The 16,415-nt window shown below is 38.6% G+C and overlaps 2 protein-coding genes across 2 annotated transcripts; one reads left to right on the top strand and one right to left on the bottom strand.

Annotated features, from left to right (window-relative positions):
• Positions 1-7,873: 7,873 nt before the first annotated feature.
• LOC115949987 lies at positions 7,874-10,423 on the top strand. Its single transcript, XM_031067243.1, has 5 exons — positions 7,874-7,877; positions 8,481-9,460; positions 9,566-9,728; positions 9,837-10,135; positions 10,181-10,423. Exons 1-5 carry the CDS (start codon positions 7,874-7,876, stop codon positions 10,421-10,423), a joined length of 1,689 nt encoding a protein of 562 aa, XP_030923103.1.
• Positions 10,424-14,634: 4,211 nt separating this feature from the next.
• On the bottom strand, positions 14,635-16,113 carry LOC115949986. The gene is made up of 2 exons (XM_031067242.1): positions 15,754-16,113; positions 14,635-15,597 (listed from the first exon to the last, which is right to left on the bottom strand). Exons 1-2 carry the CDS (start codon positions 16,111-16,113, stop codon positions 14,635-14,637), a joined length of 1,323 nt encoding a protein of 440 aa, XP_030923102.1.
• Between the last annotated feature and the right edge of the window lie 302 nt (positions 16,114-16,415).

The following is a 16,415-nucleotide window of genomic DNA, read 5'->3' as shown; positions in this document are numbered from 1 at the left end:
CAAACTAAGCAACCGAATGCACAGTGATGGGGAAACTACGTGTTCAGCTCCTGGCCATTATTTGCTTCCTTTTACTTTTGCTTGGTCTGTACCCTTACGCCACGGGAAGGCTTTGGTTTTTTGTCCTTGTCTTTTGTATACTTAATGGGGGTCTTTTTCAACCCCAATTTTCAATAAAATTTCTATCTTTACAGTAAAAAAAAAAAAAGACAAACGAGAATTTAACAACTTCAAATTAAATTATGCGCATCCAAGATATATCCTATGATAAGTTTGAACAAATCCATGCTTGACTTGTTTCGCACGGAATACTTCCAAAAGTGAACCTGTACATAGTACACACAGATAAGGTTCTACTATGCCATGCACACCAGTAGAAAAGAACTGTAAATTTTTTTTTTTTTTGGATGGAAAGCCAAAAACCTTTATTAAAAAAAAGAGAAAAAAGCTACATATCAATATTAAGGTTTTGCTTAATAAGAATTACATCAACAAAAACAGGAGTAGCGCCTAAAACAAAAATACCAGTTAGGCATTTATTAAGAGACCATTTTGCAAGAATATGAATAGCTCTATTCAGATCTCTAAGAACCCAATTGAACTTTGTATTATGTGAAAGAGCTTTCAACCTTAATGTATTTGAAATTATAGTTGAAATTCTCCAAGGAATATGAGGGTCTGGCTCTTGAAGCACCTGAATGCACACTTTTGAATCACTCTCAATTAATACTTGGTTAATACAGTTGATTACTTGCTGAGAGGCCCAATTAATTGCTTCCATTTTTGTTTGGACAGAGACGCTGGTTTCTACTATAATCACTAAAAACTATAAGATTAATGTGTGTGGCATGATTAGTCATTTAGTCTAATCATACCATATGTGTTTCTCTTCTATAAGTTTTATAAATTTAAAAACTTTAAAAAAAATTAAAAAGTTAAAAAAGTTAAAAAAATAATAATAATAATAATAATAATAATAAAAAGAAGAAGAAGAGAGAGCCAAATTCTCCTTCAATATCTTTTAACGTGTAAAGTCAATATCAGAGAAGCACGCACCGAACTTGATCGTGTCACGTGGATATTCACATGGCAAATGACCAATAAGTACATGCAGTAATAAAAAATGGAAGATACAATATAAGTACAGAAAGGAAAAGAGACTAATATGGCTCAACAACCATGACCTAGTTCTAGACACCGAAAATCCGAATAAGTTACGATATTTTCGTGATTGATTATAGAATACATTGAACCCATTTTGTAAAGGGCTAAAGTCTTTTCATAACAAAAATTGGAGTCAAATTATATTTAATTTACTTAATTGAACTACGAATCAATATTCAATTGATGGCTAAATAAGTGTTACAAGTGAATTTTGCAAAATTTTCACTCTATTATCAAGACAGACGCAATAAATAAACCCTTTCCGCATACTTGCATACTTAACATAGACTAAACTCTGTGTTATGATTCATAGATGTGTTGGCAGGTCATAATGTTAAAATATAGTTTTATTTGGGTTGTATTAATAGAATTGTGTTAGGGGTAAGTCTAGTTCAAAAGTTGCTCAAAACAAATTTTTGGGTGAAACACATTTGATCAGAAAGTAGACATCCATGACTTCAACATGGTTTTAAAATTGACCTAATTTGTATTTTAAATAATTAAAATATGGTCATTTGAAGTTGACACAACTGTGTTATATATCTCGTGCCAAACCAAAACTTTGGTTCCAAGGAAGAGATGGATGAAACACATTTGATCAGAAAGTAGACATCCATGACTTCAACATGGTTTTAAAATTGACCTAATTTGTATTTTAAATAATTAAAATATGGTCATTTGAAGTTGACACAACTGTGTTATATATCTCGTGCCAAACCAAAACTTTGGTTCCAAGGAAAAGATGGATGGGACTAGACATCTTTAACACTTAAAAATAAATAATAAATAAAAACCGGTAAGCATCTTCAGGCATGCCACCCTTATATCTCCAGAAGTAAAAAATATCTACTCTTTTGTCAGATGTATATCTGGATAAAGATTATCAACCAGCCAGGCCCCCTACTCAATTTGACAATTGTCAACTCATTTTATCATCTGTCAGCCAAGACCCCTACTCTCCTGGACAATTGTCAACAAGGAGTTAGCCCTTACTGTCCTCTCTAGAAGCTCATTGTACTCTGAATGTAAATTATTTCTGTAAGATATTGTCTATAAATAGGTTTCTTGTGCCTTTGTAACAGGCAAAATGAAGAAAGCCCTTGTAAGATGTTTGTTAGTGTCTCTTATGTCTAATGTAAAGGAGAGAGATAGTCATTTTAAGACAATTGAGAAAGCTTTAATTTTCTTGAGCTTAAACTATCAAAAAACTTCTACCTTAAGTTTCTTCCCTAAGTTTCCTTAGGCCAACTATAGCTTGCATCCCTCCATCTATTGCGATAAAACTTGACTCGGGCAGGGGGTCAAGATCAGTCTTAAGGTTATGACCCAGTTTTCATCATTTCACTTTTCTACATTTCTTACAAAACACGTATCCTAGCTAACAAGTGAGTCGGTTGAAACGGGTCTTCAGACAGCGCTAGTCAAAACACTAGAAGATAAATTTGAAAATTTCAGAAAACTCAAAAGTTTCTCTATTGAATAGCTTGACCAAATTTCAAGTCCTCAAAAGCCTAAATTTAATGAGAGATATCTCAAGACAACAAAAACTGAGACTCACAAGATTGTAGGACAAAAAGTTAAGAATGCTAAAAGTCCTAATGTGAATGTGTGTAAATGTTTGCAAAACAAAATGTTACCGACACAAAATTCGTCCAAAACATAGGAAGAAGAAAACACCGCATCGTGGTAGAGTTCTCATTCATTTGGATCTCCTTCGCTCAATTGATAAGCATGAGTTTGATGACCCAGTGGAAAACATATGATGAACTTGTAACCTCCAAAGGAATTTCAATCCTTTTCAATAGAAGAACTTTTCCAAATCGACTAATAAGCACTCCACCTCCTTTTAATTCTCTACCTACAAAGCCATAGATTTGTGCTCTGTGGGTGTGGGCGAGGAAAGATTCCTTGACATGAGTGATCAGTCGCAGTAGGTTTTTGTGCTATGTAGGTTTTTGTTTTTTTTTTTTTTTTTTTTTGGAAAAAAACTTTTGAGTTCTAACTTCTGTTTTTAGATTGTTTTAATTTTCTATAATTGATGTGTTTTATTCTGTCTTGATTGTTCAAAAATAAAAACAATGAAAATTTCTCAAAAAAAGATAAAATGATAATCTATTTTATGTGTTTTTATTTTCTATTTTAGCACATTTTTTTTTTCTATTTTTTGTGTTTTAAATCAAGCATTATTATGAGCTTTGATGAAATTTTGACTTTTCCACAAAAGCTTGTAAAGATAATGGAAATGGCCGGCCACCTCTGATTTAGTGTGAAACTGCTATAATATATGAGTAATAAAGAGATCGCTGTCTATTTCAATAGTGTAAAAATTGTAAGAGTAGAATGTAAATATGGGGAGACAGTGATGAAGAAAAATAATGTGAAAAAAGTAAAAGATACAGAGAGAGAGAGAGAGAGAATGAAATTCAAGCTTAGGGCTTTGATTGGTTTAAAAACCTTAAAATTTTATATAATTTTTTATTTCATTATTTGGCGTTTGATTTTTGTTCACAAAACACTTTAACACTTGAAATTCCTACTCATGCTTGAAGTTTTGATATATTTGTGTACGTGTCAGTAATGCATCGTCGGAAATAATTATGTTTGGAAGTTTTGATATCTATATGTATATGTACATGGGTCACATGGCGTTACATATGCATTTAATAATGGAGAGGAACTCTCATTGCTTTTAAAAGTCACTCTTCTTATGTACTTTCCTCACAAGTTTTTCAAAAAAAATGTCTTTAAGATCAAATGGTGTTTTTCACATGGGGAAAAAACCTTTAAAATCTCTAATTGCGTTTTTTAAAACAATTTTGGTAATTGACTTGTAAAATGTGAACACTACTTGATCTTGAAATTTTTTTTTTTTTTTTTAAATACTATGTATTTTAACACCCACAGAAAGAAAATAAAATATATTAAAGAAACTCACAATAACGTATATTTAAAAGTGTCTGACTCTTGAGTACATGGCTTGATCTTGTATATCTAAAAGTTCTTAAAGAAACTTACGGTGCTTGATCTTGTAATTGATTAGGATAGTTTGAATTGAATTGTATCATATGATTGATTGTTTATCTCCATTTACTCTTTATCAACTCGTAACAAAAGCAGGATAGAGTTGCAGATGAAACTAGGAATTTATTTTATTTTATGTCAACTAGGAGTTTTAATTTGAAGAGCATAGAAAATCCTCGTTACAAATCTCGTGCAAGCAAAAATAGAATTTTATTTTTCTTTGATGAAAACCAATACATAATATACTAAGGACCATGTAATGGACCAAGATTTTTCTTCCATATTACGAAAACAAGCATTGCGAAAAGCCAGATAATGAAAACAATTGGTAGGATTAACTCTTGGAAAGCGATATTCAGCAACAATGCTCTTCACCCTACTCGAAGAACCAAGATAAAAATTTTGATTCAAAGAGCCACTTGAAAAAAAAAAAAAAAAAAAAAAACAGCAATCATTTTAGTGGAAAGTTCTCAATCGAGGCAATTCTGACGAGGATAGGCACGGTGACGGTGCACCCACGTGGAGTAGGTGATTTGATTCACAGCTGCACCTGGGGGGACTCATCAAACCCATATATTGGAATTTGGAACCACACTCACACCATCCATGGAATTGGAAATTGTAAGCTTCTTCTTGTATTGTTTTTGGCCCGCAAAACAAAAGTCAATTTTCTCACAAAGAATTCCAACCAACTATGGTATGACATACAGCTAACTTAATTTTTTCAAATTCTATACGTCCCAAGAATTGCGTTTTGGCAAATGGGAAATACATGGATAGAGATATATCTTGTGGGAAAAAAGAGGTGGCTCATCACGTGCATGGAACCTCGGTTTCACAAAGTAAATTCTTTTTATGCAAAAATGAGGTGTTTGGTCTTCTTAGGTTATGATTATTCTAGTCTTTGAAATGTACGTAGAATTTTCTTTCTAAAATTATTATGGGCTTTCCCATTGACAAGCTAAAATTGCCCCACTCATATTTGTTTTGAGTGCGAGCACATACGCATGCACGTATTTGTGTCTGTGTGAGGGAGGAGGAGAGAGATTAAACCCTTGATGATCTAATAGAGATGCAAGATTGTGTGGTTATCTTTACAATATAAGTGTAGAGAGGAAAGTAACGTATATAATTCACTCTTCCGTGGTGAGATCTTAAGTGTGTATATAAAGTAGCACTAACAGTGAGTTCATACGAAAATTAATAATAACCTATCAACTCAAAAATTATAAAATTTATTGTGTAAATTTCTTTGTTTGTAGTATTATTGTTATCTTTATCTAGACTTTTTTTTTTTCCTTTTTTTTCAATTAAATAGTTATAATAATAATAAGGGAGAAGAGATTGGAACCCTAATTCTTCTTCTAAAGAAAAATCATTAATATCTTAGCTTGTTGAGGATCTATAGCCAATCCCAGAATTACTGAATTCATAAGTTGCAACTAAGTACCAAGCAACACAAAAGAAATACCTCCAATTCCAAAAATTCAGAGACCACCCAAAGAAAAAACACAGACACAGTTTCTCATCTCCACTTTTTCCTCAAAGGTTTGGCAAATCTATGAGCATTTACCATTTAGCAGTAATTTTTTGGGTCAACAATTTTATTTTTCCTTCTTTGTTTCTTTTCTTGCTTTTTCCCCCTAATTTATGAACTCCCAAAAGAAGTGTAAAAGTTATTCTTTAATTAAATTTAATTACAAATGATATGGCATAATTAATTTTATATATATATAAACATCTTTTATATATAAAGAATTTTATAATTAGTTTCTCCTTCATGGACAATTTGGATATCATCAGGGAGTCTTTTATTGTTTGGGATGGATCCATATTAATTAGTTTTCTTATTTATTCTATAATTAAAAGATGAGAATTTCAAGGTATAATATTGATAAAATTAGAATCCGTAAAAAAAAAAAAAAAAAAAAAAAAAAAAAAAAAAAAAAAAAAAAAAAAAAAAGGAAGAAGAAGAAGAAGAAGAAGAAGAAAGAGGGAAGAAGTTTTTAAAGAATTATTTAATTTTAAACGTTGAGGAAAATTATTCTGAATTTAATATTAAATTAATCATAGATTTTTCAGGATTTAAAAGAATGTCAAATTTCAGTTTGAGAAATGATTTATTTAAAATATATTGAAAATCAATTATTTTGTAACTTTTCTTTTGTTTATAGTTTGTTCACATAAAATGTATACTAGTTTTATTTTTCATTATTATATATTTAGTCTTGAATAATAAAATATTTTTATTCATACATTCTCTTTTCTTTTCTCTTTTATTGTTCATATTTTGACCCCTCAAATTTAAAATTCGGGTCGGTTCTGGTACATTGCCCCAGCTTATAAATAAAATAAATAAATAAACATTCTTTATAACTACCTGTAAGGGCTGAAATTGGGTTGGTTCCAAAACAGGATTGGGCTCAAACCCAAGCGGCTTAAACAATAAATTTGTAGAGCGTAGATGGAAGAATTAGATCTATTTCAGAAGAAAAACTATTATATTTGATGGTTTAAGACTGTAAGACACAAGTAAGATTAGAAAATCTATCCTCGGAATAACTCAAGGAGTTTGTATCATATGGTTTTGTTGAACAATAAAGTTATACAAGAGTCACAGTCCTGATCTTAGATAATCCTTTTCTTTTATTCGATCCCTCCCTTTTAGTACATCTTTTCATGTTATATATCACAGTCTTGATGTCGCCCTTACCACACATGTGTAGGTTAGATTTGGGGAACTCCTTCCTATCCCATCCAGCACTTTCCAGAACCATCAACTTGTAGTTGTAAGGCTGCTTAATCACTATTCAGGTGTCATTTCCACATGAATGTGGCCAGAGAGTTGGTTGGGAGTCATTTAATGCAAAGATAGCAGCCTTTTGAAGATATTTGTTACCCTTCTCCTTTCTTATCCCTTGTCCGACGTCTAACTCTTAGTGATGATGTGACTCTGAAGTAAGTCCATGATGATATGGCACTCAAACTGACCTCGGACACATGTTGCCGAGATGGCTTTTATCCTCGGACGCTTGTTAGACTTATCTCATATTATCTTTACTCCTCTATTCACTCCGCTCTCCTTATAATCTTATTTGGACCTTCTCGGATGGTCTAACGTCCTTGGATTGGGCCATAGGCCCAGTTAGTACTACCTTAACAGTACTTACTAACTAACTGGCCCCTACAATAACCCCTCAAAATTTTGCTTTTCGACTCCACAGGAGGAAATGATGATTTTGATGTCCTCAGCCCATCTTGTTTGTGGCCCTATTCTGTATTCTTGACCTCCTATATGTCTTTTTGCTTGCTCAGGGCACGCTTCTGACATTTCGGCGTCCAAAGCGTGCTAGCATTAAATTTTGGCGATGCCCCTATCCCCCACATTCAACGATAAGATGTAAATCTAACGGTGGAGGGTTTTTCTTGTTTTACGAGCGGGAACTTTCCCGCTTGTAACTTTTGCGCTATTATAAATAGCTTTTCAAATCAATTCTCTCTCTTAATTTCAGCAATCACACAATCCTAGAGCTCATACACTGAACCTGTCTCTCTCTTTTGTTTCCCTGTGCATCTACAAATACTAGAACTTTGTCCGAGGACCCTCTTTCGAACCTGTAAGTCTTATTAAAACCTTTTTAGCTTTCATCTTAAACTTGTTAATTTTTCTTTGAAACCTCTTAAGAAAATGGGTAAGTTCCAAAGTTTGGTTGAGTCCGAGGAGGGCATGAGAAGTTTCAGGGCTAAGCACAAGATCCCATCAACAGTAGGCATGAGGTATGCTACCTAGGGGGAGTGGGTCGGCGCTAAGAAAACAGGAGAGGTGGTTATTCCCATGATTACATTCATAGAGGGTGGGATGACCATTCCCATGGGTACTATTACTAGGAATTACCTTAGGTTTTTTAGGTTAGCTCCCACACAGTGTGCCCCAAACATATTTAGGGTCTTGGGAAGTATAGAAGCTTTAAACGAGAGAATGAACCTAAACTTGACCCACCATGATGTGAATTGGGTGTACAATCTGCACAACTTGAAGGGGTAGGGATAGTACCTTAAGTCGAGGCGTCCCGCAGTAAGGCTAATCCAATGTCTTCCCACTTCAAACAAAAATTTAAAGAAGGATTTCTTAATCTTTTCTGGGGAATAACATGATGGCCTACCCTGTTCAACTGAGGAGGGAGAACCAGGTAGGGGAATAGCCATAGATTCATGAATTTTAGTTTACATTCCTCTTTCGTTTACCAACGTCCTTGTCTCTAACGAAACTTTATTTTAATTCAATGATTTTGCAGACAAGCATACTACTAAGCCCAAGCTCAGCTTAGTTAACAAAGCCAACTTAGATAGAATCCTGCAAGCCGAGGTGTACGTGAACGAAACTGACGGTCAACTCCAAGTAGCCCATCTAAATCTTGGGTACATGCCACTTTCATTCGCCTTCCAAGTGCCTAAGTACGTGATCAAGGCTCGCGACCCTCGGCTTCACCGCATCAACGTTGCTTTCGAAGGATTCATTGTTCTAAAGGGTATCCCACTCCCTCAAGATACTTCTCGCACCCAAACCCTTTTTATGGCCACTCCTTCAATTGGAGCATCCTCATCCCAGCCCGTTCTCGAGAAAGAGGAAGAAAAGGAAGAAGAAGAAGAAGAAGAAAGAAGTCCAGAGGAGGTTGTGGACTTATCAGACTCCTCAGACGAATTTGTGATTTTTAACCAGACTCTACCCTCCGAGGACGTATCTGACGAAATGGGTGTTCAAAGGAAACCTCAGAAGAGTTTAATGGAGCTAATAGAAAATCAACCTGGAAAAGGTGCACCGGGGAAATCTACACAGTCTCAGATTCTCCCTCCTCTTCCCAAATCTCCACCTCCTACTCCTCACCAACCTCAATCAATCAGACCTGAACATGATGATCCTAAAAGGAAAAGAAAGCAGAGAGGGAAAGATGTGGTTGAGGCCGGAAAAGCCCGTTCGACCCGGGAAGACGAGGCCCAACGAGTTACGAAGCAGCAAAAGGTCAGCCACACTTCACAACGGGGCCTGGAGAGGTTGGACACTCAGCCTCCAGAGCCACGAGCCTGGCTCCCAGCACCCATGCACGGTGGGGAGCCCCTAAGGGATGATGCATCACTCAGGGATTTCAACAGTGGCATTGGGTGCCACGTTGCCTTGGCCGTGGAGGAGGCCTTGCTGCTCCCTAAAGACATGGCTGAGCTGAAGAACATGAGGAAGAATGAGGTTTTCCTCAACTGCAAAAGATATCTGGAAATGGTACAATGTTAACCTCCCTTTTCTTTTTTCTTTTTTTACTTATAATTATTATTTGTAGACATATTTTTTGTTGGCTACGGTACTAATCTTTCCCCTTTTTTTTAGGTTGTCCAAGCCACTTTCAGGCTGGAGGAGATCACCAATAACTGCTACCAGCAATTGGATGATGAGAGGAAAAGACGAACAACAGTTGTGCAATCACTGACTATCACTGAACATAGCAATGCTGACTTGAAGAAAAAACTGGTCGAGGAGCAGAATGCTCGCTGTAGTGCTGACTTGGCCTTGGAAGGCGCGGAAAGACAAATCGAGGACTAGAGGAAGCGATTACGTGAGACAACTGACCAGTTGACTGCGGCCAGGGAACAGTTGGCAGCGCTCAAGAAGCAACTTAAGGAGGCCCAAAGGCTAAAAGATCAGGCTGAGAAGGCAAGGATTGAGGCCGAGAAGGCTAGGGACGAGGCCGAGAAAAAGGGTTACGATCTTGGAGTAGCTAAGACCGAGGAAACCCTTAGGGCAGAAGTCCCAGCTGTGTGTCGCATTTACTACTCCCAAACTTGGGATGAAGCCCTTAACCGAGCTGGGGTTGAGGCTTCTTCTGAGTTAAGGAAACCAGAAAATGTGTTTTACTCTTTTGCAATACGAGCCTCGGACCTTCCTTCTGCTCCAGATGAGGTGGCTTCTACAGTTATAGGTTCAAATAAAGAAGTACAGCCTTAGGATCCTGCTGTTCCCGGCCAGCAAGAGCCAACAAAAGAAACCGGTGCTTCCCAAGAGCTACCCTCGGCCAAGGCTGCAGTTGTTCCCGAGGCAAGAGCAGCTTCCCAAGGCTTCCAGCAAGACTTGGCTTCAATTGTCTTGCCTGCCGAGGGAGCCTCCAAAGATAAAGAAGGAACAACTACTTCAGAGGCAGATAACCCGGCCAACAAAACCTCCAAGCTCCAAATCAAGTTGAAGAAATGAGGATTGCCTTGTAATATAATTATGACTTTTGTAGAGGACTTTGTCCTTTCTTTTTTTTTTAGACGTATTTTAATGAAGTACGCATTTTTGAACTCTTGAATTCATTTGAGTTATTGTTCATTTCATTTTTATTTTATCTGTTTTGCTGCTTTGGTTTTGAGTAGTTTTCATCTTGACTGCCCTTTGTTTGTACAAGAGAAAAAACATAATTTACACACGCTTTTAATTGGCAGTTAAAATGGATGATAACCATTGAGTCTGTAACATCACATAGATATATTTTGGATACATATATATCCATTCTAACAAGTTTAACCTTAAGAAAACGTCCAAAAGTTTGATTAAGTAAAGTTAAGTCCAGAGCACCTCAGTATGCTTTAAATGATGCTCACGGGCTTATTGGGGTTTATATCTTTACTAGGTAATCACAAACCCTGTGATCCGAGAATGGGAATTAGGGGTTTACTCCCTTTAAATGCTCAAGTTTGTGTTACACTAGCATTTTAATAACAAGATGCTGTATTAATTTTTACTAAGTTTGTGGTCCAAGGAACCTGACATAACTTAGTTTCTGTTTAATACTTCAATAGATGTCATACGATATTAATTTCCACTAAGTTTGTGATCCGAGGAACCTGACATAACTTAGTTTCTGTTTAATACTTCAATAAATGTCATAGGGTATTAATTTCCACTAAGTTTGTGGTCCGAGGAACCTGACATAACTTAGTTTCTATTTAATACTTCAATAGAAGTCATAGGGTATTAATTTCCACTAAGTTTATGGTCCGAGGGACCTGACATAACTTAGTTTCTGTTTAATACTTCAATAGATGAGGAAACACATGACATATGATCGGGATAAACTAAAAGAAAACTGAGCAGGACTATTTTTTATTAATAATAATACCTCTTTAGATTATTTACATTCCAAGGATGGAGTACAGCTTTTTCATCTAAGTCTTCCAAATAATAGGCACCCATTCCTGCCATTGAAGTGATCCGATAAGGTTCTTCCCAATCAGGCCCCAATTTTCCTTAGGCTAGGTTCTTAGTGGTTCCCAGAACTTTCCTCAATACCAGATCTCCTACAGCTAATGGCCTCAGCTTTACATTGGTATCATAACCCTGCTTGAGTTTATGCTGGTAGTAAGCCAGTTAGACCATTGCATTCTCCCTTCGTTCTTCGATCAAGTCCAGACTCTTTTCCAACAACCCATCATTACCGCCTGGGGTAAATGCACTAGTTCTCAACGTTGGAAAACCAGTTTCCAGAGGGATTACGGCCTTGGCTCCGTATGTCATTGAGAAAGGGGTCTCTCCTGTTGACCATCGAGGCGTTGTTTGATACGTCCAAAGGACATGTGGTAATTCCTCCACCCATTTGCCCTTTGTGTCGTCCAACCTCTTTTTAAGTCCATTCACTATAACCTTGTTGACAGTTTCAGCTTGCCCATTCCCTTAAGGATAGGCTGGAATGGAATATCTATTCTTTATCCCTAAGTCAGAACAGTATTGCCTGAAGGCTTTACTATCAAACTGAAGGCCATTATCTGAGATAAGGGTTTGGGGAGCACTGAAACGAGTAACAATACTCTTCCAAATAAACCTTTTAACATCTACGTCTCTGATATTAGCCAAAGGTTCAGCTTCGACCCACTTAGTGAAATAATCCGTGCCGACCAGCAGATACTTTTTGTTTCCTAGTACTTTAGGAAAAAGACCTACAATATCTAAACCCCACTGAGCAAAAGGCCAAGGGCTAGAGAGAGGATTAAGAACTCCTCCAGGCTGGTGGATGTTTGGAGCGAATCTTTGACAGTGGTCATATTTTCTAACATACTCTTGCGCTTCTTTCTGCATATTTGGCCACCAGTATCCTTGAGCGATTGCGCGGTGAGATAGGGATCTTCCCCCCGTGTGACTTCCGTAAATTCCTTCATGCAGTTCTTCTAGAAGTGAATCGGATATCTCGGGATGTACACAAAGCAGATATGGCCTAAAAAAAGAACGTTTATACAACTTTTTGTCCTCGGACAACCAAAATCGAGGAGCTTTCCTTCGTATTTTCTTAGCTTCTGTTTTCTCCTCAGGCAATATATCACTTTCGAGGAATAGGAGTATTGGGTCCATCCAGCTCGGCCCCAAGTTAACTTGATGGTCTGGAGCAAGTCCTTCCTTATTGGGGTGGGGGTGCATAAATCCTCAACAATTATCACCCGGGGCAAATTCCATGCCGAGGAGGTGGCAAGGGTTGCCAAGGAATCTGCATGGGTATTCTCACCTCTGGGAATATGTGACAAGTCAAAGGATTTGACTTTCGTTTACACATGCCTAACTTGACTTAAATATTCCTGCATTCTTGTATCTCGGGCTTCCAGTTCCCCTTTTACCTGGCCGATAATCAATCTTGAATCTGAGAACACTTCCACTGCCTTTCCGCCCATTTTCTGGACCATAGTCATTCCCACCAGCAAAGCTTCATGTTCCGCTTTATTGTTTGTAGCCAAGAATCCCAGCCTCAAGGACTTTTCAATGATGATCTTTTCAGGGGATACCAGAACTAGCCCCACTCCTGCTCCCCATTGGTTTGCTGCTCCGTCCACATATACTTTCCAGGATGAGGTGTCTTGTGCGGAAATTAAGCCAACCGATTTTTCATCCATGCCATGTTGCTTCACCTCTGCTTCTTCTGGAAGTTCAGCGAACTCAGCTACTAGATCAGCAAGGACCTAGCCCTTCATAAAGGTACGAGGCATATATTTGATGTCGAAAGCCCCCAAAATCGTGCCCCATTTAGCAATCCTCCCAATATAATCTGCACTTCTAAGTATGGATTTGAGCGGTAATTAAGTTAGAACCACCACGATGTGCCCCTGAAAATAATGGGGGAGTTTTCGTGTAGTGTGCACTACTGCCAAGATAGCCTTTTCTAGTGATAAATACCGCACCTCGGCTTCATGAAGTGACTTACTCATGTAATAGATTAGTCTTTGAATGCCACTGTCTTCTCGTATCAGAACAAAACTTACGGCATGAAAGGCCATCGCCAAGTAGGCAAACAGGACCTCATCCACCTCAAGACTGGACATGATAGGTAGCCGAGATAAGTAATCTTTCAGCTGCTGAAATGCTACAACACATTCTTCAGTCCACTCAAACCCTTTCCATTTATGCAGTAAAAGGAAAAAGGGTCTGCACCTATAGGCTGATCTAGATATAAATCGGTTCAAAGCAGCAGTCATCCCTGTTAGTTTCTACACTTCCTTGGGATTTCGAGGTGCTTGTAAGCCGTTAATAGCCTTAATCTGACCTGGGTTCACCTCAATTCCCCTGTGAGTCACCATGTATCTCAAGAACTTTCTGGAGCTTACACCAAATGAACACTTTGAAACATTCAGACGTAGCTTGTGCCTTCTCAGAATTCCAAAGATGCTCGTAAGATCTCCCACATGCTCAGACACCACTTTACTTTTTACAACCATATCATCGATATAGACTTCAATGTTCTTGTCCAATTGTGGTTCGAACATCTTAGTCATCATTCGTTGATAAGTAGACCCTGCGTTTTTCAAATCAAAGGGCATCACTTTGTAATGATAGTTTCCTATGGGAGTAACAAAAGCTGTCTTTTCTTGATCATCCAATGCTAACGGTATTTGGTGATATCCTTGGAAGGCATCCAAAAAGCTCATCTAAGGATGACCTATTGTTGCATCCACCAACTGGTCTATCCTTGGCATAGGAAAGGGGTCCTTGGGACAAGCCTTATTAAGGTCCGTGAAGTCCACGCACACTCGCCACTTCCCAGTTTTCTTTTTCACCACCACCGTGTTGGCTAACCATTGAGGATAAAAAACTTCCTTGATAGCCCCTGCCTGCTTGAGCTTAGCCACCTCATTTTTGATAGCCTCAGCGTGCTCTTTTAATGGACGCCGAAGTGGCTGTCTCTTCGGAGTAATGGAAGGATTAACATTGAGTTGATGACAGATGAAGCTTAGGTTTATACCCGGGGCTTCATACGCGCTCCATGCGAACACATCAACATTTTCTCTGAGGAATTCAACCAATTGCTCCCTCTCCTATGAAGGCAGTTTAGCCCCAACCTGAAAGAATTTCTCCTAATCATCACCAACGATTACCCTCTCCAAATCTTCGTATTTTGCCTTGTCAGCTGGTTCACTTAAGGGTAATGCCGGGGTTTTTGATTGCTATAAACCATTATCGGCGATGGTCGAGGTCTCCGCCTCTGGCCGATGTTGGATAGCCGCTACCAGGCATTGTCGGGCTGCAACCTGACTTCCTACTATCTCCAAAACCTGACCTCCGGATGGGTACTTCACCTTCTGGTGTAGAGTAGAGGAGACAGCCCCCAGCATATGAAACCAAGGTCTGCCCATAATAGTCGTGTAGGGAGAGAAAACATCTACAACGATGAAATCCACTTCCACCATATCCGCATCAGCCTGCATAGGTAATCTGATCTGACCCTTTGGGACAACCATTCTTCCCTCAAAACTCACCAGAGGAGAACTATAGGCTGTCAAGTTTTCAAGTTTCAGATTTAACCCCCTATATAAGTCAGGGTAGATTATGTCAACAGCACTGCCCTGGTCAATCATTACCCTTTTCATATCGTACCCACCAATTCTCAGCGTAACAATAAGAGTATCACCATGGGGCTGTATGATTCCAACCTTGTCCTCATCTGAAAAACTCAACACCAACGGGATGCCCAACTTGGCTCTCTTGGGTATTGAGCTTGACTCCTCGGCTCGAGAACGGGATGCCGACATTACCCTGGATGGACAAGATCTTGTCCTTCCCGGGGCAGCAAAAATAACATTTATTGTGCCAATGGGGAGTTTCGAAGAAGCATATTCCCGAAGCTCTGAGCCCGCTTGGCTCACCCGACCACTAGAATGATGCAAGAGTTGCTTCAACTTCCCTTCTCGGACTAACTGGTCCAAATGGTACCACAAATTTCTGCAATCCTCAGTCGTGTGTCCATGATCCTGATGATAGAGGCAATAAAGGTTCTGGTTGCGTCTCATAGGATCTCCTGCCATCTTGTTTGGCCATTTGAAGAACAGCTCATTCTTATTCTTCTCTAGTACTTGTTGCACTGGCTCTCGAAACACAGCGTTAACAGCCTGAGTGTTGGCAGGTCCTGGCTGCCCAACAAAGTCTTTCCAAGGTCGGTTATTATTATATCGGTCCGACCTAAAATCCCTCCTCTCCTAAGGGATCAACTTAGCCTTTCCCTTCCCCTGCAATTGGTCTTCTTCTACTCTTCTGTACTTGTCAATCCGATCCATCAATTGACGTACACTAGTAACAGGTTTACCAATCAGAGATTTCCTCAAATCATGCTCGGCTGGAATACCAGCCTTGAAAGTGCTAATAGCCACATCATCGTACTCTCGTTCTATTTCATTAAACATCTCCCAGTATATATCCGAATATGCTTTCAGAGTCTCACCCTCCCGCATGGACATAGATAATAAAGATCCCAGAGGCCGAGAGACCCTGCTGCAAGTAATAAAGCGAGCACCAAAAGCCCGGGTGAGTTTCTTGAAGGAGTCAATAGAGTTCGCCCTCAAACCATTGAACCACCTCATCGCCACCGGGCCCAAACTAGATGGGAAGACCTTACACACCAAGGCCTCATCTTTGGAGTAAACAGCCATCTTTTGACTGAAATGGCTGACGTGTTCTACCGGGTCTATTCGACCATTATAAATGGTGAATGTGGATTGGTGAAATCGCCAAGGAAGGCTTGCGTCCTCTATGTTCCATGAAGGGTGATTTAGAAACTTGACTCAGCGTCTTGTTCATAGCATCGTTCCCCAAGCCTTTACAAGGCAGGCTTTTATACCTTCTTCTACGTTGGTGCTCTTCTTCATAGGAAAAGGTCTCGCTAGGCGGAGTTTTGGACCTCCGTCTGTAACTAGCACCATCTGTCTCTTCATAGGATGGTTCGGAAATGGAC

This window comes from Quercus lobata, chromosome 6 (genome assembly GCF_001633185.2).
Source record: "Quercus lobata isolate SW786 chromosome 6, ValleyOak3.0 Primary Assembly, whole genome shotgun sequence".
Lineage (NCBI taxonomy): Eukaryota > Viridiplantae > Streptophyta > Magnoliopsida > Fagales > Fagaceae > Quercus > Quercus lobata.
The sequence above is the reverse complement of the archived record's forward strand: the minus strand, read 5'-3'. Positions and strand labels throughout refer to the sequence as shown.

Coding starts and splice junctions, on each gene's coding strand:
- LOC115949987 (XM_031067243.1), top strand. Junction 9,729..9,836: donor CGAGGAGCAGAATGCTCGCT/GTAGTGCTGACT, acceptor AACAGTTGGCAG/CGCTCAAGAAGCAACTTAAG. Junction 10,136..10,180: donor TTCCTTCTGCTCCAGATGAG/GTGGCTTCTACA, acceptor GTACAGCCTTAG/GATCCTGCTGTTCCCGGCCA.
- LOC115949986 (XM_031067242.1), bottom strand. CDS start 16,113: ATGGCTGTTTACTCCAAAGATGAGGCCTTGGTGTGTAAGGTCTTCCCA. Junction 15,598..15,753: donor TTGGTAAACCTGTTACTAGT/GTACGTCAATTG, acceptor TTTGTTGGGCAG/CCAGGACCTGCCAACACTCA.